This window comes from Thunnus maccoyii, chromosome 4 (assembly GCF_910596095.1).
Source record: "Thunnus maccoyii chromosome 4, fThuMac1.1, whole genome shotgun sequence".
NCBI classification, from domain to species: domain Eukaryota; kingdom Metazoa; phylum Chordata; class Actinopteri; order Scombriformes; family Scombridae; genus Thunnus; species Thunnus maccoyii.
The window spans coordinates 13,577,596-13,599,270 of NC_056536.1; the positions used below are offsets into that span (position 1 = coordinate 13,577,596).

At 39.0% G+C, this 21,675-nt stretch overlaps 2 protein-coding genes across 7 annotated transcripts in view; one reads left to right on the forward strand and one right to left on the reverse strand.

The window, feature by feature from the left end:
• LOC121896228 (coiled-coil domain-containing protein 30-like) overlaps positions 1-6,464 on the forward strand; it is a 22,131-nt gene extending 15,667 nt beyond the window's left edge. For all 3 annotated transcript variants that reach the window (XM_042409980.1, XM_042409981.1, XM_042409982.1), the window contains 3 exons: positions 19-83; positions 308-509; positions 6,378-6,464. In XM_042409980.1, coding sequence (XP_042265914.1) covers positions 19-83; positions 308-509; positions 6,378-6,410 — 300 coding nt within the window. In that variant the 3' untranslated portion in view covers positions 6,411-6,464. The remainder of the gene's footprint in view (positions 1-18; positions 84-307; positions 510-6,377) is intronic.
• On the reverse strand, positions 2,248-18,625 carry znf362b (zinc finger protein 362b). Of its 4 annotated transcripts, none has more exons than XM_042409985.1 (9): positions 17,970-18,625; positions 9,697-9,760; positions 9,160-9,415; positions 8,629-8,733; positions 7,306-7,624; positions 6,388-6,612; positions 6,177-6,255; positions 5,908-6,066; positions 2,248-4,476 (listed from the first exon to the last, which is right to left on the reverse strand). In XM_042409985.1, exons 2-9 carry the CDS (start codon positions 9,757-9,759, stop codon positions 4,360-4,362), a joined length of 1,323 nt encoding a protein of 440 aa, XP_042265919.1. In that variant the 5' UTR covers position 9,760; positions 17,970-18,625; the 3' UTR covers positions 2,248-4,359. The 4 variants fall into 4 exon arrangements, with proteins under 4 accessions (XP_042265919.1, XP_042265920.1, XP_042265917.1 ...); XM_042409986.1 differs by lacking the exon at positions 17,970-18,625 and adding an exon at positions 12,225-15,219 and having other exon boundaries at positions 9,160-9,388; XM_042409983.1 differs by lacking the exon at positions 17,970-18,625 and adding an exon at positions 12,225-15,108.
• Positions 18,626-21,675: the final 3,050 nt, after the last annotated feature.

Genomic DNA, 21,675 nt, shown 5'->3' on the forward strand with positions numbered 1-21,675 from the left:
GGTTCAAATGCTCAACAGAATGCCAAGAAAGTGCTCCCCTCTGAAAGTCTCTGTGACGGCATCCTGCACACATCTACGTTAAGGTGAGGCAGTTTGAAGAAAACTCACAATTTTGTTTGAAACAATTACTAAAACAATATCTGTTAGTTGTGGTTTACCTTCATTTTTTTGTTAGAAGAAAAAAGTGTTAGAAAGCTCTGTTATGTTCTTCAAAGAATTTCCAACGTATTCACATACATAGTGTTTGACTACATTGAGTGCTTTTATGTGCATTTTCTGCCATTTCTTCCCACCTTGTTGTCACTAGTCTGACGTCAGGTTCGTGTGACCCACTGGACATCCTGGACGCAATCTGCCGTATGAAGGTTGGCGAGCGTGCGGTGGTGGACGGCACTCGAGCATCTGTCTCCACACATCAGCCATCAGAGCAGGGCTACCTGAATCTCACCTCCCCATTAGTTCCTCCACACACCAAAGGCACAGAGGGGAACGCTAATAACAGTGATAAGGTATGAGAGGATGAGAGGGTAGTACTACAGCATCCGCCTGCAAATAATCCTTGATAAAAGACAGTAATAATAAAAAAAGGGGGCTTCCACTGCAGTTCTGCTCAGGGTGATATCTGTGTCTTGGGGGATTTGTAAAAAAGCTTCAATCAAATATTTTTTATGACATATTTAAAAGACACAGGATGTCATGATTGATTCTTAGTTTTGATTTGGAAGCTAAACATGTGGCACAATCATGTCTGTATGTACAAAGTGTGTGTCTGGGGAGTTGGTTGATTGTTTGCGTCACATCGCCAAAGCAAGTAAGAATGCTTAAAAGCCTTGTGTTGGTTTATGGGAAAGATTTTTATTATTATTTTGTATCTAATGGTACATGATAGGACAATGTACTTCGCACTAGTGCAGTGAATGTCAAGGAGACATTTCATGAGTGAGATTTGACTAGTTTAAACTGAGCACTTTAAAAGTTTTACTTGTTACTGTTTACATTCAGGAAAATGTAGCAGTGGAATACAACAGTGGGTCAATGGTACACATTTTTCCCCAGTTAAATGTATATCTTTGCAGCCTTTTCTATGAAAAAAATGCCTACGGTATTGTATGTTTATGGTTTTATTGAGTCAAAAAAATCTTTTTCTTCTGGAAGATTTTTATAAATCCATGTTGATATATCTAACATTGATAATGTGTAGACATACTTTATGTCTAAAAGGAGAAGCTGTGTTAAGCTGTGCCACAGTGTAAATATTGGGCTCTTCTCTGAGGTCAGAGATGAGGTCACTCTTACAGCCACTCCAGTATTTAATAATAATAATACACTTCATTTGAACCGCACTTTTCATTCATAGGAAAACTCAAAGTGCTACAGTATTAATAACATAGAACACACAAGAAAAGAGTAATAATAGTTAGGATGAAAAAGCCTTCCTGAATAAAGGTTTTTAGGCCTTTTTTAAAAAAGAAACTATGGTCTATGCTGACCTCAGATGGACTGGAAGGCTGTCCCACAAGTGTGGTGCAGCAGAGTAGAAGGCTCGATCCCCCAAAGCGGAGCTTAGACTTGGGGCCCGAGGGAACAAGCTGCTGGCAGATTTGAGGGTGCGGCTGGAGGTTTGTGTTATGATCATTTCCAATACTCAGCTTTGCTTGTAGTTTAAAAAAACATACAAGACAAGAAAAACACAGAACTCCAGGGGCTTTTTTTTGTCTCTTTTGAGCTTCCCAAGCTGTTTTTCTTTTTTTTTTTTTTACATTGGTCAACCTCAATGGTTTATTCCAGACAGGCTCAATCAGAAAGTACTTCTACTTTAGCCATAAAGAGAGTTAACAGAGAGAGATGTATGTTTTGTACATGGGATCGAATGCACTCTATTTCATACCACTATTATTATTTTGTATTAATAATAGTTATACACTGTGGAAACCATTGTCTATTTTGTCTTCAATGTGCCTGAAATGATAAAGTGTTTAACTTTGTCTTGCTGCTGCGTGAATAAGTCGATTAACAAAAGCCTATTTGCGACAGACATGTCAACTGAGATCTAATCGACAAGAACCTTTGAAATTTGTTGTAAATACATTTTTAAACATAAAACTATTTTCATAAATAAAGGTCAATAAATCACAAACATAATGCTTGATTTTATTTTTTCTCCATCATGTTCTCTTAAAAACGAAGTTTGTGTGCAGGTGCTGGATGCGTCCTTCGCAGATTTGGTACAAAACAAGCAAGCAGTGATGAATTTATAACAGTCTGTTTATTAAACAAGGTAAAGATACAAAGCTTTTTTTCCTTTTTTAAACATTGATAACCCTTAGTTTAACTTCTCAGTCTTGGCTGTGCATATTTAGTTGTCTAGAAACTGTATATGAAACCACAATGCAAGACAGGAAAAAGTGTAATAAATCTACGCAATATTTTTTCATAGAGAACATGGGTTAAACAGTTATCATACAGATTACAGCTCAGGAACTCCATGCGGAAGGATAAAAATTAAAAAAAAATGTTTACACGACTGAATACTGCAGAACACAATACAGAGTAATGGAAATGGGATGATAAAACAGTTAAGGCTTACATGTAAATAACTGATATAAAACATGAATATTAATAACATACGAATAGACTAAAATAATTACAGTAAGTTCAAAACCCAAACAGAACATGTTTATGAAAACTTAAAAATAGGTACTATAAATGAGTAACATGTTTTACAGTACAGCAACATGTACATTTTCCCATTATCTCAAAAGAGAGAGAGTAAGTTGAAGAGGCAGGGTCTGTTGTTGGCGTAAATGTCTGTTTTTCAGGCCAGTGGCTTGAGTAATAAGTTTTTATTCTTTTGAAAACATACTATATACTGTATATGTATTTTACATTATTCTCAGTTCCGTCTCAAACATAATGTCTAGCCGTAGCACCTTTTCTTAAGTGCCCTGAAGAATACAGGGTACCCTATTAGTACCATCCAGAGGTTAAAGTTACAGTAAAAATACAACAAACAATACTGTGTACAATAAAAAGAATACTAATAAGAAAAAAAAAATCAAAAAGGAGAAGCATCACCTCCACATTAACTAATAATATAGGCCTATGAAATATGACATATACTGCAGTTTATTTCAAATGGGTAAAGCTTATTAAAGATTTTTAAAAAAAAAAATCCTAACAGGGTCAGAGCTGTACAGTAACTTCACATTTTGGTCCAATGGTTAGGGTTAAAATTTACTACTTGAGTAAAATAGAATTTTAGCTGAAGTGTATTTAAGAGTCAGGCTGAGTAGAGTAGAGCTGGCACTGGTACATGTGCAATGTATTCAACCTCTGTAACTAATACTTCGAAAATAAATCAAAGCTTAACTGAATCGAGAAAGCAGACACGTGTCATTACAAGATTTGCTTTCAACAAGGTTCATATGGCACTAGTTAATGGGACGTGAGGAGAATGTAATGTTAAAAAAAAAAGCAGTGTTTCTTTGATCATACGTTATGATCGTAAAGGTGCCGTAAAGGTGAAGTCAAATATGGAGTGAAAGACTTTTCAAAACAAAACAAAACAAAGAAAAAACATTCATCTTTCTTCCCTATTCCGTGTTGCTCTATTTCTTGCCTCCTCAAGTCAATAATACAACTTCTGAATACAATCATTAAATGTTTAAATTGTCATCTACCGATTGCCTTTCTTCAAATTTAGATGACCCTGTAAATGTGTACTTGCACAAAAATGTGAGTGAACAAAGAAAGTAACAGAAAGACTGTTATTTATACACAGTCAGTACTCTTAGCTGCCACAAGTAATGCCCTTTGGCATTTTCCATCCAACAAGATTTAAACAATTTGAGCCAAAACCACAAGGCCTAAAAGTGCTTTAAGATTATCTTTGGATGTCTCCAGAATACACCCAGTGAACAATTTTTCAACTTTCTCAATTCTTTTTAAGGGCAAATATCATCTGGCACATTTTGGAAACCCATTTCATGGAAGAGGAAAAAAAAACAACCAAAACCCTAAAACTAAAACATTTCTGATGGCCAATGCATCCGGCAGTTTACATGACGCTTACGAAAGTGCTTATTAAATCTGACGCAAGACATTCTTTGCCACTCGATCCTCCGGACAACATCTAGCTGTATTGTTACATTCACAAAATAACGCTGTGCTCATTTTTGACAGACCGCCTGTGTCAAGACGGATGGAGGCAGCCTGTTTACTGAATCTAGCACTGAATGCTTATGTCAGCTGTCATAATGCTAATGTAAGCCTTATGTAGATGGCCGTGGGTGCAGGGCCTCATAAGCTCCAGCCTAACCTAGACTCTGAATCTGACCTGCTGCCGAGCGGCCGGGGAGCTCAGATAAGGGAGATGCGTATGGGGATGTTGGGGGACTCGGTCCTCTGGGGCGACTGGTGACTCACTAGGTGCTCCACCACTGTGTGTTTGGACATGTGCTTCATAAGGTAGGTCTCCTACAAAGACATGAAAACACACGAAATGATCAAAAATTAAATTATTGCCATTTTTAGAACCAGAAAAACTTTATTGTCCATTTCAAGGAAATGATAATGTGACTTTGATGTGGCTTACACAGTACATAGAATAAAAACGTACATGTAACAGAAACATACACAGTACTGTGCAAAGGTTTTAGGCACTTTAGGTGTTTAGATTCTCATCCATCACTAAAACTTTTTTCCCAGCACTGTTTACACACACACACGCACACAGTTCGAGTTCAGAACATTACGGCTGTGCAGGAAATGCCACAGTGCAAATATGTGTTCTTCATAGCGTGTTTATCATGTGAATAGAAGTTTGAATGAATGACTTTTTTAATATATTTGTCCTGGCCAGAGGGTGTTTATAACAGCAGCCTGATGGGAGGAGTTGGAATGAGTTACAGAGGGGGTGTGAAGGGTCCTGTGTGACGAGGTTTGTTTTAAGTGTGGCTGCTTGACTGTAGAAATCTGATAGTGGTGCCTGGATTAAAACAGCAGACTGGTCAACAGCCACAAAAATCCAGTTGAATTTCCAAAATTACTTTGCCAGGAAAATATCTGGTGAAATCTAGGGCTGCAGCTAAAGATTCTTATTGATCGATCACAAAGTTATTCTCTTGAGTAATCATTTGGTCTATAAAACATCAGAAAATAGTGAGAATTGTCACTATCATGATTTCCCAGAGCCCAAGCTGACAAATTAACATTACTTCTTACATTCAGTTTACTATCCTAGAGGCATGGGTGCAGGGGTGCTGCTAACTTCATGCTGGAGAGGCTTTCTGAATCCGGTGCAAATCTTACTGCCACAAAAGATCAGTAGCTACTAAAGGACACTGCACAATATTATAAGAAACCATGTGGAAAGCTCACCCTGCACACAGTAATCCAAAAAGAAAAACTATTGCGGGTGAAAGGGACTGGGAGAAGTGGGATGTAATGCAGCAGAAACAACAATCTTGCAACAATACAAATCTATCTCTGCCAACTGGAGGCAGGGCTGCTGCACACAGCAAATATTCACATTTTAGAGGCAGTGAATTGTGGGCATTTTTGCTTTAAAAATTACATTAAAATGATTCCATGATCAAAATAATTGCTTATTAATTATTGAAAGATTAAAGACATCTTTCGCAAATCAGATTATTAAATTAATCAGCCCTTGATTGATCCCTCTATACCAAAAACCTCAAACCTTTTCTGTATGCTTGAGTGGGAGCAAGAGAATGTTAAACTGTTAAATATCAAAAACAGGAAACGCGTCTAGTTTCAGGTCAAGAGAGACATATTATCATCAAATGCCATCATCTTATCAGCTATATTTAACAGTCTGTCTGAAGACACATTTGGAAAATCCGAGACACGTTTAGATAACATATAGATAAACTGTTGTGTACTCACTGAGGTGTATGCCCTGCCACACATGCTACAGCAGTAGGCCTTAGCGTTTTTGATGGCGTGCGCTGACAAGTGGATCTGCAACGATGCAGAGTCTGAGTAGGCACGGTAGCAGTTAGGACATTTATACGGCTTGTCTTTATTGTGCTGCCTCTGGTGAGACTGTAGGGGAAGAATAACGGACAAAAAAAGTGAACTTTTATGTTGTAATTACAATCAATTAAAGCAAGTTACTAGTGTGGCAGAAATAAGCTGACTGACGATGTACTGACCTGGAGGTTAGACAGCTGGGTAAAAGCCTTTTCACATCCGGGATGAGCACATTTATAAGGCCTATCGCCAGTGTGGATTCTGCGGCAAAAGAAACAGAGTCAGAATTCAGTTGTCTTAGTACAGTATACTTTACTCAAGGCAGAGCTACTGCGCTCTGCAGTGGCTATTTTAACACTGACTTCCCTGCTTTGTGTACACAGCTGGACCAACCTGGTGTGCTGCTGCAGGTGTGACAGCTGACGGAACGAGTTCTCGCAGTAGGAGCAGTGGTAGGGTTTGATCCCCAGGTGGATGCGCAGGTGCTGGGACAGGTAGGAGGCGTTGGCGAACGTCTTGGAGCAGTGGGGACACTTGTGTGGTTTGGCCTCCGTGTGGGACTTGGAGTGGATCTGCATCTCTGACTTGGTTAAGAAGGTGAGCGGGCACACTTTGCATCTTGGTGACACAAAAAGGACACAAAAATGTGTAAAAATAATCAGATCAGACTGTTTCAGTCTCGAACCATAAAGAGACTCCACAGCATAATCACATTAACATTTTAAAGTATTAAACAATCACCGCCCCCCTTTAAAGACCACTTTAGTTATCTTAAACTAGCAGTAGCACCGACTACCAGTGAAACTCAGAGTTTAATTCTAGATTCATTTAAAAACAATAGGTAATGTTTTAGTATCCAACTAAAAACTCCTGATTCTAACTACTTGAACTAAAACAGGCATTGTAGATATAAAATAAAGCATGCTTCTGCAACTTCATGGCCTATTTTTCACCTAAATCTTATTCAGATCCCATCTTTGGTAGATGAATAAGGAGACATTTGTCATGTATTTCCAGGTGATTATAGGAAGCAAAGATCAATTGATTGTCCATTAAATGAGGCATTCATCCAATCAGGAGAAAGATGGGTTCATATTGATGTCTCAGTGAGGGGAAGCGCTCTCAATCATCTACAGCCTACTTAAAACCAATCTTGTCTCAAGCAAATACTTATTGATCCTCTAGAGACCACAATTAAATCTGTGAATTGGCTTTACAAAGGCAGCACTGAAAGGAAATACCCTTCCCCGTGTGATGCATTAACATCTGCCTGAAGCCTGAAAACAATAGTAGCAGCTGCCAGCGTCCAACCTGTAGGTTTTGCCCTCTTTGGGTGCAATAGTGACACAGCCTTGGTCAGCTAGGATTGGGTAGGGCACCACCAGCAGAGGACCGGACGGGTTTTCAGCTTTGATCTTCTTCCGTCCTCTTGGTGCCTTGGGTGGTGGGCCCAACAGTCCGGCCAGGCCTCCAGCCTTCATGTGGTCCATGCCGGGACCACTAGCCAACCCGGAGATGATGTTCACAGAGGGGGCACCGCCCAGGCGGTTCTGGCTGCTCGAGGTTGGAGTTGTGGGGGTCAGAGCCTCTGAGGTGCTGTGGCTGTCGGGTCGGGATGAAGGAGCCAGACCTGTGGTGGTGGGAACCAGGACTGTTTTAACACAAACACCAGCTGCTACAGCACTATCCTGATCCTTTTAAAAGGGCCGCCGAGTGTTTTTGCAGTTTCTAGTTGTTTTTTTTAACTGCAAATGATGTGAACGTTTCATTTCTGAACATCTGCTACACAGTTTTGAATTTCACAGTGAATATTTCCTTCTGTTCCAGGCAGCCATTGATTTCCATTCATTTGTGTATGATATGAAAAAATACTTAACAGTACAGTCTTGAAAGTCACCGCATTCATTTTTGTCAAGATAAAGTCTCATAGTGTGGAAATACAGTTGAAGTGAACCTTGATCTGCACTAAATTAAAGCAGGCTGGATGTACTGGAAACCAATAGTGGCCTGCAATAGTAGCAAAAAATACACTGATATTTTTAAAAAACAGCAGCATCGTTTTCAAAATGATAATCTGTGATGATGAAGTAGATATTGCTTGTAGAAAACAGGCTAAAATTTGCAAAAACAGTGGAATGGTCTTTAATAGGCCCTTATGAGTGTGTCCTCAGAATGTACCACTTGAGTTAGACTGATAAATTTGTTTCATACGTCAGATCAGATTTCCTGAAGGTTCAAAAATTTTGGTTTTGAGCAGCATCTTTCTTAAATTATTAATACTAACCCTTAAAGACCAATTTTGTTATACACTCCTTGCCAGCTAGCTGCCTGAAAAGCAACAACTGCTTCTCTCAGTATTGTGCTTCTTACCACATGTTCAACAGAATTGTTTTGTTAAACATTATTTCAAATGTTTGCCATATGACTGTAGCACCAGTCTGTGCCGTGTGCCAGCAGCTGTCTCTTTATGTGTGCTTGTGTATATTCGACCGTAACAGTTTCCTGTATTTTGGCAGTATGACTCATCACATCGCTGTCATGTTTAACTACACCACCGGCTGCCATTTTTTTCACGTATTTGACTGTGTAGCGTTGTTATCTTCTATTTTGCACAAAGGGCAAAAACCGCAGTACCTGAGCGATGGTTGATCCGGCCAGGTTGTTCGCCGAGCTGTCTCATATGCCAGTCTTCCCACAATCCTTTGGCCTTCACAGCTGATTTATCGTCCATATTTCCATCTGGGAGTTGTGAGGTGATGGGAGTTTAATCAGTTAACGGTAAATAGTGCCTTGCTACAGACAGACCTTACACTGCGTCATGCAAAAAAACCCAAAAAACCCTCAGACCTTTCAAATGCATGTCAGATAAAAGCTCTTTTCCTTCACCTTCAAGATATGATTAATCTACAAATAAGGGCTAAATATGCCTCTCGGTGTATCGTTATTTAATTTTGTCTTGACACAAGCAGCCTTACAAGGACTTTTCCTCGATATAATTAGCAAAGATTCCTGATTTAAAACAAAGATATCTGATCAGAGAATAAGTAAACAGGACTAAACATTTGACAAAGCTTGACAGTTTTTGATATTTGATGCTACTGACACATTTGGGTCTGTGCTTGTTGAGGTTCAGTACTGAGGCCTTGCAAACAACAAAGACTGTACCAGAGCTGGAGGCGGGGCGGGCGTGCAAAGCGATGTCTGGTTGTCCAGAGCCCTGCGGCTGCGGGTGGTGGCCCGGCACCTGCTGTGGCTGGGGCTTTGGCACCGGCATGCCGTGCTGCGCGCCACCATCCGGGGATGAGGTGGGCACCAGCAAAGACTGCTGGGAAGGAGTGGAGGTAGGCGGCAGGTGCAGGGGTCGTATCTTCTCGGCCATCAGCTGCTCCTTGATCTTGTTAATGAGCACCAGGTTATCCAGCTGAAAGGGTTAACGGGTCATGCTCAACAGAAAACAGCCACCGTGTGTGAATGTCATTCATGCCCCCAAAAACACATCCCATGTCAGCAAACAGCGGCTGACCAGCACACAGTACACGTTTATTTTTTCTCTGAATCTACAAGAAGAAACTGTGACAGATTCTGAGTGATTGTTTCGGTGTCGGACTGCTGCTGAATGGCTGAAAAGACATTCACACATGGAAACAAATGGCAATGAAAGATGGAAATGTCACAGTAATTAAATGTTACGAGTGGACTTACCTGGCCTGGCATGGAGGGAGGCGGCGGCCAGAAATACGGGTTGTTAAATCGAGGCTCTGCCATCCTGAAATATAAAAAGAAAACAATTGTTTTGGGGACATTTAAACATGAGTTACACTTAATGAAAAAGGTCAATGGGAATTGGGGGGGCGGTGTGTGACATTCTTTTTCAAGCTGTAAAGTCTTTGAAAATTTTGAGGAAAATCTACAGGTGTTAATGTGACAGACACCGGTAGACTTTGTGAAATGAAAATGATGACACCTAAACCACATGCAACACACAGACTTCCTGTTGAGTGGAAAGTCAACATTTTCCTTTAACCATACATCAACATATGCATTTCATTAATTTTCCACTGCCCTCGCTTACATCCACGTATGTGCGTCACTTTCGTTAAGAAACTCAGTGACTACTGACATCAGCAAGTTTGAAAATGTAATAATACATTTGTAACAGCAATAGTAAAGAAAATTAAGACAGATTTTGGACAATTCATACACATCTGGTTGGGTGACATGATGATATATACCATGAGACAATATACATTTATCAGCTGTCAGAGATTTTGCCACATTGTTTATATCTCACTAACTCTCCCTTTAATATCTCTATATTTTTTGTATGATTTTCTATGACGTGTCTTGTCGAGACAGAGACAAGAGTTTAATTTGCTGGATGAGCCAAAAAAAACAAGAATTACCATCTGGTTATGTATTTATAATTAATTTTCCTGAAAATGTACTGATTATATAAGTCAATATGATGTCAAAAAATACACCAGGAAAGTTAATTTAACCCGTATGGCCCACGCTTACATGCAGGCAAGTTTCAGTCTACAGATGGCACAATTAGGCACAAAGGAAGGATTTTTTAAAAAGCAGCTCCAGAGACGTTACTAATAGTTTATTAATGAGGCTTGCATTATGATATATGTGTGCCAATTTCTTATTATTTTTTAAGACAAATGCTAAGGTTATTTAGCATTTTTATGACAAGTGTAAATGAGGTTTGGTTAATGTAAAATTTTTACCACAGGCAACTGTAATATATGTCTAAGCATGCAGGTACATCGTTATGCATGTTTGCCCGTTAAAATGGCTTTTATGGGTTTTATGGAAAATCAAAACTTATGATTCTGCTAAAAAATCAAATGAAGATGAGTAACTTTTAGGGTGGTATTTGAAATAGCATAAAACATGATTTATCAAAAGTTAAATTCTTGACCTTGGAAACATATAGTTTGACATACAAAATCTCTACTCAAGGTCTACTCATTAGATTTTTACAGCTTTCATCTGCATCTCACCATCTTCCTCGGTGAATGGAGTTTGCTCAAATGAGCTATCTCCATGACAACCGAGCGAACCCCATCTGCTGAGGAAGACAGTTTGAAAGCTCTGGAAAAAGCTTGTCGGTGGACCTTGAGTTTCAAAATGTTTTGTGGAAAAACTGGGTTTAAGATATTTTTTAAAAGATTTATGAAGGACCTGCAGTCACCTTGAATATTATAATAAACATAGAGGTGCTATTTGATAAATATGTACATTTTGAACAGTGTATGAACTTGTTATGTTACATTTATGCTACTAACTGTGTGTAAATTAGGCCTGCAGACTGTCACTATGAGCCATGCTGTTTTAAGTTAACACAGGTCAAACATCTAAATGTCAACTAGAAATATTTAAACACTTATAAAATAGAAAGCAGCGGTCTGACAGAGCCGTGTAGCCTGGACGTTTAGCCCCTCTGTTCCTTTTGTCTCACAATGAATTCCTGTAAAATAAGTGCACGTCGCTTTAAATCTCAGATTAACGCAATAAGGGGAAAAAAACTTTCCATTCTTTGACTTTTCGGACATGTCTGCAGCCTGAGAGCCTCTCTGGACGCGCACTGATGGAGGATTGTTACGCATCGAGCCTCCCGGTGCGACTCAGACATTCTCAGACAGTTTTCTTAAAACATTTCCAGACAAAAGAGAAACAAAAATGGCAGCCTTATTTTTATAAGGCGGGACGCCATATTCTGCAGACCCCAAAAAATTTAGGAGCATGAACGTGTTGTCGTGAGGAGGCTGCTGGGGAGAAGAAGGGGCCCGACGCCGACACAAAGGTGTGTTTATCATGTCAAAGGCATGAATGATTGTTTACGGCGAATTGCAGGTTTGAATAGCCCGGCCTCCCCACCTCTTAAAAAAACTGACACTTCCTACAACAACCATGCCCTGCAAAAAAACAGCACGGAAACGGACAAGACGCAGGCTCGAGCCAAACACCACAAAAACAACCGTACCGACGCGTTAAGGTCAGAATAAAACCGGCGCACAATGCTTCGTCTCCAGAAACACGCTGTGCCATCTTAACCAAATTTCACTTTTAGACTGCTTTTTTTTCTCCTCCACATTCTGCAACTTTTGGACGAATCAAAGGACAGCGGTTGCATTTTATGCACAATGCACGCACATCTGGGAGTCTATCGCTTATCAGACAAATGCACAGCAGTGAAGACGCGAGAAGACATGCACAAATACCTTGTGTCCTGATTGCAGATATTGTCTTGCGAGCACAGCTATAATATAAAAGGTTGATGTTCTTTCTGCCTGCCTCCAGTCGGACCACCGCTTCCGGGTCGCTTTGTTCACTTCTGGGTGCTGCTGCAGGCTCAGTACAGTACACACACACATACACACACAGGCACATATACGCACAGAGACAGAGATATGCTGCTAATGTTGCTTTGGATAATTTTACCCGATACTTTGTTCACGTTTAACGTGCAGCGGATTTCTGCAAAACACGATAACGGTTTTTTTCGATGCGTGTTTGACTCTCATGGAGTGGAAGCAGTACTCAAATCCTGAAATAGCAATACCACAATGCAACAAACACTCCGTTATATTATAATTATTATTATTATTATTATAAACTTACACTGCAGTGACGTGTTCGCTGCAAAATGTCCTCAAGTTTGAAAAGAAAAGGGGTCAAATAAGTCAAATTTAGAGTGTTACTGATGCGTTCATGTGTAGCTGCCCCATGTGCTTACTTTAAGCTAAGTGTTGTTAATCTGAAGAAATGCATTTGTATGTAAACCAGCAAAAAACTGTAGTAAAAACTGCAATATTTTCTTCTGGAGTGTAGAAAAAAAATAAAAAAGTCTCACAAAACTTCTGAGCACCTGCATTAAGAGTGACATCTGAACTCCTCAGTGAGCCTTGATTTGGTGATTTGCAGGTTAAAATCTAAGAAAAAGATTAAAAGTCTCTTATTCAAGAGAGACCTGGCCATAAGTGCTGTGTAAGAACATTGTTACAATGATGAACACAAAAAGCTTCAACAAATGAGTTAATATGCATACTCAGGTTTCCAAAACTATCTTAAATAAAGTGAAAACAATAAGTTAGAAGCAAAAGCATCGAGCAGTGGTGGTATTTTACAAGAAAAAGTCTAGGTAACACTACATCAATGTTAAAACTGGGATAAATTTGGTTGAAATGAGAAAGTTTTTATTTTAAATGTCAGGGTTACATACATATCTCTTGTGCAAACACATGGTGTTGACGAACATTCATAGACATTGTTTTAACAGCATTTTAATGACTATATTTAAAAAAAGCAGGTATTTCATTGTGTAGTTGGGAATTGCTTCACATTTATGTTTAGTCATTCAAATAGTGTTGAAACAATGGTATATAACATAGACATCCATTAATATACATCAACAGATGTCTGGTTTTAGACTCCTCTTGAACTTTGAGTCACCAAATACTGGGTAGAGGTGCCTTCTTGAGCAAGGTTTTACCTTTGCTCCAGTAATTTGTGTGTGCACTTCCTTCCTGCCGGGTCTCATTGTTTTGAACTTATTGTTCATCCCGTTGGTGTAACATCATGTTAATACAGTGAACACTTCTCAATCAGAAGCATAGTTTTAACTGATTAAAAGAGCTTGTTACCTCCCAGTTCTGGACATAATGACCAGTCCAGTTTCAGTGTCAGTAACATGAAAGAAACAGGATTGTTGTATAAAGAAAATTAGATGTCATTCTTGAAAATAATGTTTTTATTGATTGATACTGATTTCAGTCAACTTGCAAACTTGGTTTGAATCAATGTTTGTGGGATACAAGTTAAAAATAGTCCCTACAGCAGTTTGTTTTCCTCTTTTAAAAGTTTAGATGTAAATACTAAATGACATGCAGTAAGAAAGTAATTTAACCTATTGTTAAACAGTATAACTTACATATAAGTCACTGAATATATACAGAATATAACCCATATTTACAGTTAGAGGCCAACACAGACAATACTTCTACTTGGTGTCTGTTTTTGAAGCACAGCGGAGTTTAACTGCAGCAAATAAGTCCATAATATCCCAGCAAACATTGGTCAGATGGTGATGTCGTGTCCCTGGCCAAAAGTGGTCCTGGTCAGACACAAATAACTGTAACATTGCACATAAAACTGTGACGTGTATGATTGTTATGACTGTTTGATGTATTATGTACGTCTATGAAAAGTGCCACATGTGTAACTGTATGTTTATTGTGTGTCGACCTCTTAAACTGAACAGCCTAAGGATGCAAAATTACTTTCAGTGTAAACTGACAATAAAATCGTATCTTATCATATTGTAGCGTATGTACCTCAATGGAAACTGGAGCAAAGTGCATCAGATAGAATTTAAAGAGTTAAGAATTCAAATTCTCTTGTCTTAATTATCTACAACAAGCTGTACTTTTGATCACCTTTTTCTGTTTTGTTTATCTTAATAAAGTACTGTTGTATGTCAGTATTGACTCAATATGTTTCTGTAAAAATGACTGCATATGTCTTGTATTAACTAAGATATTTAATGTGTTTGCTGTGTGAATGGTTTTATATCATTTATTATCAGGATTATCTTCAAAGTGACTCATTGTTATGGGTGTATGACCAAGATGTAAATTGGACCATTTTAGAAAGTATAGTATATTAAGTTGTTAATCTAGGCATACAGGATGTATAAAGCTGCAGAATGCACACTGTGTACATATATATCTTAGAGAATAGATAAATAGGCCCATAGATGATGGTAATGACATATTTCGACATTGCTGGAATGCCCAGGGAGGAAATCTAGCAGCCAGGTAACGTCCAGGGCTAAGTTCAGCACAAACTTTCATTTAAACTATTTTTTAACCATTACAAGGTGGTTTGAAGGGATGTTCAGACAACAGTCAATGTCAACGTCTCAGTGTTTGCTGGTACATCACTGCCAGCCAACCAACCAGGCAGAAATTATATTTTGGATGTGCCAATACAAAAGTGGGTGAGACATCTTTTCATAGAAAACTGACTCATGAAAAGTTAGAAGAAAAAAGAACAAATATAGAAAAACTGAAAATGAGCAACTAGTTCACTTTGCAACATTTCCGCATCACAAAGACATTAACTGCAAAACACTATCCTATCCAACATGCTCAACCAACGGAGCATTAGTCTATAAAGGCTGTACACAACAGTACAGACAAAAGGTGATCTTCTACACAGTAAAAAAAATGGCTGTGAAATCCACAGTAATTTAAAATTCATGTAGGCTTGCGACAATATGCTTATCACCCAATTTGATACTATCACAATACTACTTCCAATATACTGTGTGCTAAACCATTCACTGGTCTCCTTATTCCATTGAAATACAATATGAAACATAACTGGCAGATAAAATAAATAGTCCAGTCTTTTTAATTTAAAAAGTTAACTGCTTTAATTAATGAATTTAAAAATGTCTCACAGTCTCCTGCCTGTAATAACAAACTGAGAGGAGGTGGAGGAGTGTTGTTACTGCTGTGTTGTTATTAATGTCTCTAGCAGTGGAGAGCAGCCTCTCTGCTGCACTGTTAGCTCTGGAGAAAGCCATCGTTGTCCAAGACGTTGAGCGGGTGCAGAGTTTTTGAGGTGAAACAGACTGAGCACTAAGTTATTTTCTTCACCTCAGAGTTGGTTTAAGTTGTCTAATGCTGCTGTTTGTTGGTCAGCCAGTCTCGTTTGTTAGTGCTGGAGTTTGCTGTACCACTCCGCTAACGTCAGTCTTTGAGTGACGGCGTAGAAAGTTCATAATACACTTCATGTTTGTCTTGCAAAGGTAATTATTTAGTCATTAAATCAAAAAATGCTTGCAACCTCTGCATTTTTTGAAGATGAACTGCAAGATAAATCTAGCATGTGCACACTGTACACTGTGGTTGCTGTGCTGCCCTCGCAGTTGAGTTCCTTTTTTGCTCCGTCAACATCACATGCTGAAATTTTCAACATAGGCAGAGGCAAGTAATACAAAGGTGGCCCACCTTTGAGCTAGCTAGGAAGGGAAAACCCTGTTACTGCAGAAAACCACAGTAACCATTTTACTACTGTAGAAAAACCCAGTAATATTTATACTACTGCAGAAACCATTGTTACTGCAGAAAACCACAGTAACCATTATACACATAAAATGCACACATTAAACACACATAAACGCTGTTTAGCCACCTTTCAAATTCAGAAATAGCATTTACACTTTACAGCTGTTAGCTCAGACTGGCTTCCTACTGCAGTTTGTTGTAGCTTCTACACCACTGACTCCTGCTATTCGGGTGTTTAAAACAAACAGACCCTCCGTGCTGAAGCTAGCAGGCAAACTGGAGCCGCTTTCATGGGGCAGACAAATGAATCAGAGCTCAGAGGATCATATATGACATTAAATGACATTTACGGCATCAAATAACAATGTCAGACATTAGACAACAAAGTAAGTAGCTAGAAAAGCTCTTCAGTGAAGCTAAAGTTTTTAAAATTTACATCAATGTTGTTTCAACCAACTAGTTTATCAGGTGCTGCTGCTTTACATTACATTGTTAATGTGACGTTAGCTTGATAGTTTGGATAGCTGGACTGCTGATGCATTCACACTGTGTGTAGTTTGTCCACAATAACTGTAATTAACACCGTACAAGTTAAAGTTCTGCTTCATGCTCTGTCAGATTTTTAAAAGGAAGCTTTTTAGATTTTCAGAGTGAGTGAAGGAATCAGGAGAGAGAAGACACAAATGAGGAAGAATTGCAGGATGTAACTTAATGGTGTTGAAAGAAAAACAAGGAGAAAGTAAAGAAGACGCAACTGGTTCAAGATGGAAAGAAAAAGTTTAAGGAGGACAGAGAAACACACAGAGGTTCAAAGCAAATGTAAACTAAAGGACATCCTAACAAACAAAAGTCAAAGCACAAGATTAAAACATGTAAAAGGATTAACAGACCTTTTAATACAAATACTAACACCACACAACAACTCTATTAACATGATGTTTTCTTCAGCTGTTAGAAGGTCGTTGACTTCAGTAACTTGTAAACTCAGCACTAAAACTGACAGTTGCGGTTATTAGGCAACACAAAATGCTGATTCGTTATTCATCTGAATGATTCATCTATTGGTCAAACTGTTTTCTTAATTTGGTTTGAGCAAAGTCATTCCTCATAAGTCAGTTTTGTTATTTTGTTATACTGCAAACATTGATCAATATTAAGGACCATATAGACAGTGTGAGAATCCAGATTTGTTTTTAAGATAGAGACTCACTGGTCCATCTGTCATCCATAAGGCCCACATTTATTTATGTGTTGTGAATTAATATTGTTAATATTTATTAACCTTATTTTTGTGCACTTATTTAATTTCAGCCACCTTACTGCATGTGTCTATGACGACACTGTCGACACCACATATTGTATCCATGACACGCCCGCCCCGAAAGACAAAACTAGTAGTTTCAGCGGGCCTACCACCCCCACCTGAAACAAACCCTAGGGGAATAACTGTCAGTCATCATTATTAAACATCAGAAGGATCATCAGTGATTAATCTATAGAGCTCAGACTTTACAAAGTATTTCACAATTCAGGATCAAATGAAAAGATCATTAACAGGGAAGTAACGGCTTTAATAAAATTCATAAATTGAATCATTTATATGTTGACACTGTTGGGATGCTTTCAACTGTTAGTCTAAAGTCTGCATTCACAAACAAAATGAAAAAAGTAAATTATTGTCATTTTTACCTGGACAAGTGACTTTTGTGCCTGGGCAAGTGAAAGGAAATTTACTCGTCTGAAGGACAAGAGCCTCAAAAAGTTAATGTTGAGCCCTGATGTGATCTCAAATTTGAACAGCGTCACTGAGTGAGTCTAGGCACCAAAGTAACTTACTTCACTGCAGCTGGTTTGGGACTTAACAGCTTTTTGGATTACATGATTTTTTCTTACCTTAAAGGATTTTCTTTTTCAGAGTAAGTACTTGTGTTCTGGTCTGTTTTTGCTCGATGTAAAGTTGTCAGACCGTATCATAGGGGGATAATGTGGACTTTCTAACATCCTACAGCTTGCTAACTTCACCAGCTAATATTCAACTGCAGAATACTCTGAAATTAAGGATGCAACAAACTCAGAATATTCATAAATCTGCACTGGAAGATATGGAAGACCACAAAGACATCTGATATTTTGTGCAGTGTGGACAGTGCACTTCTTGCGGCGTGGTGAGGAGTAACGTTAGCTGTCAGTAGGAGCGGCAACAGCAGCAGGAGTCACCGACGTCACCATGACGTGACCATTATCCTCCTCTCCAGAACAAACAGAGCCAGTGATTAAAACAGATGAAAACACTGAATAAAGCAGTTTTACATGAAAAATCAGTGTTTCTCTGATGCTGTTCAGCAGACACAGGACGTCTGGGAGGGGCTGCTAGCCAAGCTGCGGCTAATGTTTGCTCAGCTTCTTTCTCTGATAACTTAAGATCCGGACGTCCGATGACTAAAATCCTTCTTAAGTTAAAAGCGACCAAGATCTAAAAGGTTGATCTATGTTATATATTTTGTTAAGTTGTGCACTCACACCATCCCAAATGTTTCCAACTATTTTCAAACCCAGAGAAATCCATAATTTTAATCAAGGTAACGGTCCGTTTCATTTGGTCGCCTGTCAATGGCGTCATATCCCCAAAGAGTAAGATGATAATCATATTGTGCGCATGCGTCTGCATTGTGGTTGTCCACCACAATGGCGTCTACCAAAGAGTATATGTATACAAGATAATGGGTCGGCATTGTGGTCACCTGCCAGAAACGAATAAATGGACTTTTATTGAGTTTTAAGCCCAATTTTTACAATAAACATTTTAGATTTTGGTTGTTTTTAACTATATCTTTTAACTGGATGAAGGATTTTAGTCATCGGATGTCTGGATCTTAAGTCTGGAACTTAAGTTCTGGAGGGGCTGCGAGCTCGGCTACTCTGTCTTTTGTTATGGTTTTGATTGAGAGACCTCTAGCAGCTGAAATTACATATGTGCATTTAAATTAAATTGTAAATTTAAAATGGAATCATTCTTGATTTAACATTGATGACACTGGAAAGTTACACTGTTAGAGCCTTGGACTTTCCCGCGAGGAAAACCAGGAGGAAGAAGTTTTTAAGGTAGGAATGGACTTTGGTTGTTTCATCTGTTTGTGAGTGTGTGTGTGTGTGTGTGTGTAAGCTTGCATATGCATGCATTATGTGTGGAGAGAGATGGCCTACAGTCAGCCGGCCTGTACCTTTTGGTGACACAGTTTCTGTATTATATATGTATGCTTCACTGTGGACTTATACTCGTATTTGGTGCTGCAACAGTCTTAGAATTAAAAAATTGAACTGCAGTCATTAGTGATTGTGAATAGTGAAGCGTGGCTGATGTTTGTGCAGGTTGGATGAGTGGACGGTTGTTGAGTCGTGATGGAAACCAAATATCCGGCTAGTTACTTTCCTCTGGTGCTGTGTTATGTTCCAACTGGTTTTCAAGCTAACTGGTTTCCATACCAACAGCAGCAGCTGTCGTTAGCAGATTCGTCACACATTCAAAAACATGTTACTGGAAATTTTCTGTTCCTCTTTGTCTTATGAATAACAAAGGAGGTTTGGGTGAGTGCCAATCTGTACTTTACTATACAATATACAGAAAAGGAAGGAGAGTTATTGTAAATCATTAAATCCATGCCTTCAGTATTGTGTTGTGGGTAGAATATTACTACTTCTCTTCTACTCATCCTGTGGTTAAGTGTTTATTTTTTATTAAGATATTAGTGTATTTTGACAGTATTATTGTCTGAGTTATATCATCACTGCTTAAAAGTATCTCTTTGTAATATAATAAATATGTTTGGGTATTTATTAAGACAAGCCCCAAGGTAACCAGTTGTTTTGAGTAAATCCAAAACAAAATGTCACCTGGATGCTGACATAATTTACCAATATGTGACAGAAATAGTAAACTGTGAAAGCTTGAGTGGCTCACAGTGTTAGGCAGGTGATTTGTACTAAATAGTCTTTTGCTCTAGTGCGATCGAATCCTGCTCGACGCAATCTTGCAAAGATGATATTTTCTTAAATTTCTTTTTTTGTAGGTGGCTGTGATGTAGTGCTCACTTATACAATCATATTGGCTGCAGCAGATATGAGAAGTGACTTGAAAATCACCAGTAATATGTTTGTGAATGTGTGATGAATCTGCTGACAGAGGCAGACCACAGCTGCTGCTGTTAGGTACGGAAACCAGTTAGCTTGAAAACCAGTTGGGATGGACAGACTTCATCAAGCGTATGGATAGAGGGTACACTGGCACCATGCTCAGTAATGTTAAAACTGACACTTGAACATAGCCTGGAACAGCAGCTACATGAACCACACACATGCACGCACACACACACAGATCATCAATATCAGCATAAAATCCAATCATACACCCAACAAAAATTATGCTCAGTAAACAATAATATTGAAATAGGCAATAGGCTATTACAGTCCGAAGTTGTAAATGAGCTTGCTTTTGATGATTACAGCAGGAGGTGATGGTGTTGAACACTGAAATGCTCCTCTGTGCAATGCGCAGGCTGTACGCTGAGTGAAAGAGGAGGGACTGCTCGTTGCTTGCAATGCACTGCCACTCACAAATTCCAACCTATCATCATCATCATATGTTAAACAAGAAGCAAGAAACAAGAATTGTATTATTTGTATTGGTCGCGTAGTCACATTTGAAACAGTATTCATTGATTGCTATCCACTGGATGATCTAGCAAAAAAGGAAGCCTTCTGTTTGGTTGGGCCTGAGTACCAAGTTGGTGAGCCCACGCCTATCCAGGCCCACCCACAGCTATGTGGTGCCAGCCACCACCGATGTCCAACCCACATGCTCATGAATTATTGACATCTCCTGTCACTCAGTCTGAACCACATGGAATTATGAGAAACAAGCGGAGGAACTTGTGCACTGATGTTGCTGCCAATAGTTGTGTCACTGTGTGTGGGTGTGTATGGACCACCACATACCAGTATTACATTTCGCCTGCTTTTGGTGCTGTCATGTGTCAGTAACCACACGTTGCAACACCTGATGGCGTCGGGCAGAGCACACGACCAGGTGTACCAGGTTGTTAATTCATTCCTTTCATGGGTTATGGCTTTTTTTTAAAATTGTTTTCATGATTTGAGTTGTTTGTTTAAAATGTTTCAAATATTGGAAGTTAGCTCTAGTGAAGCTGTTTTAGATTCTTTGTTGGTTCTGCAGTTCCACATCTCGTCAGTGCCATCCTCCACCTCCTCTCACTCTAAGCCCAGGGTCTCAGACACTGGCTGCCAGTGCTGCCTCCATATCCTCCACCACCTACTCCTTACACTCTTGGAAAGTGGGCATCAGTACCACCCTTCATCATCGTCACCATCATCTGCTATATATCACAACCTCTTGACTTTCTACTTAAGTTATTTGAGAAATTTTTAATGTATTACAAAGTCAAGAGGTTGTGATATGTAGCACAACAAGCTAGCAAAGATATGTAAACTAAACCACGTTGCCATGCATACGCAGTGGCATCTGCCATACAAGGAACTTCTCTCCTGAGAGTAAAGCTGAAAGTTTACTTTCCGTGTCCGCTAG

What these genes read in the sequence shown, in the direction of transcription:
- znf362b (XM_042409985.1), bottom strand. Translation starts at nt 9,759, where the DNA reads ATGGCAGAGCCTCGATTTAACAACCCGTATTTCTGGCCGCCGCCTCCC. An exon ending in CCGGATCAACCATCGCTCAG is followed by an intron (nt 7,625 to 8,628) that starts GTACTGCGGTTT and finishes CCACCACCACAG; the next exon opens with GTCTGGCTCCTTCATCCCGA. An exon ending in GTGGCAGGGCATACACCTCA is followed by an intron (nt 4,477 to 5,907) that starts GTGAGTACACAA and finishes ATGTCTTTGTAG; the next exon opens with GAGACCTACCTTATGAAGCA.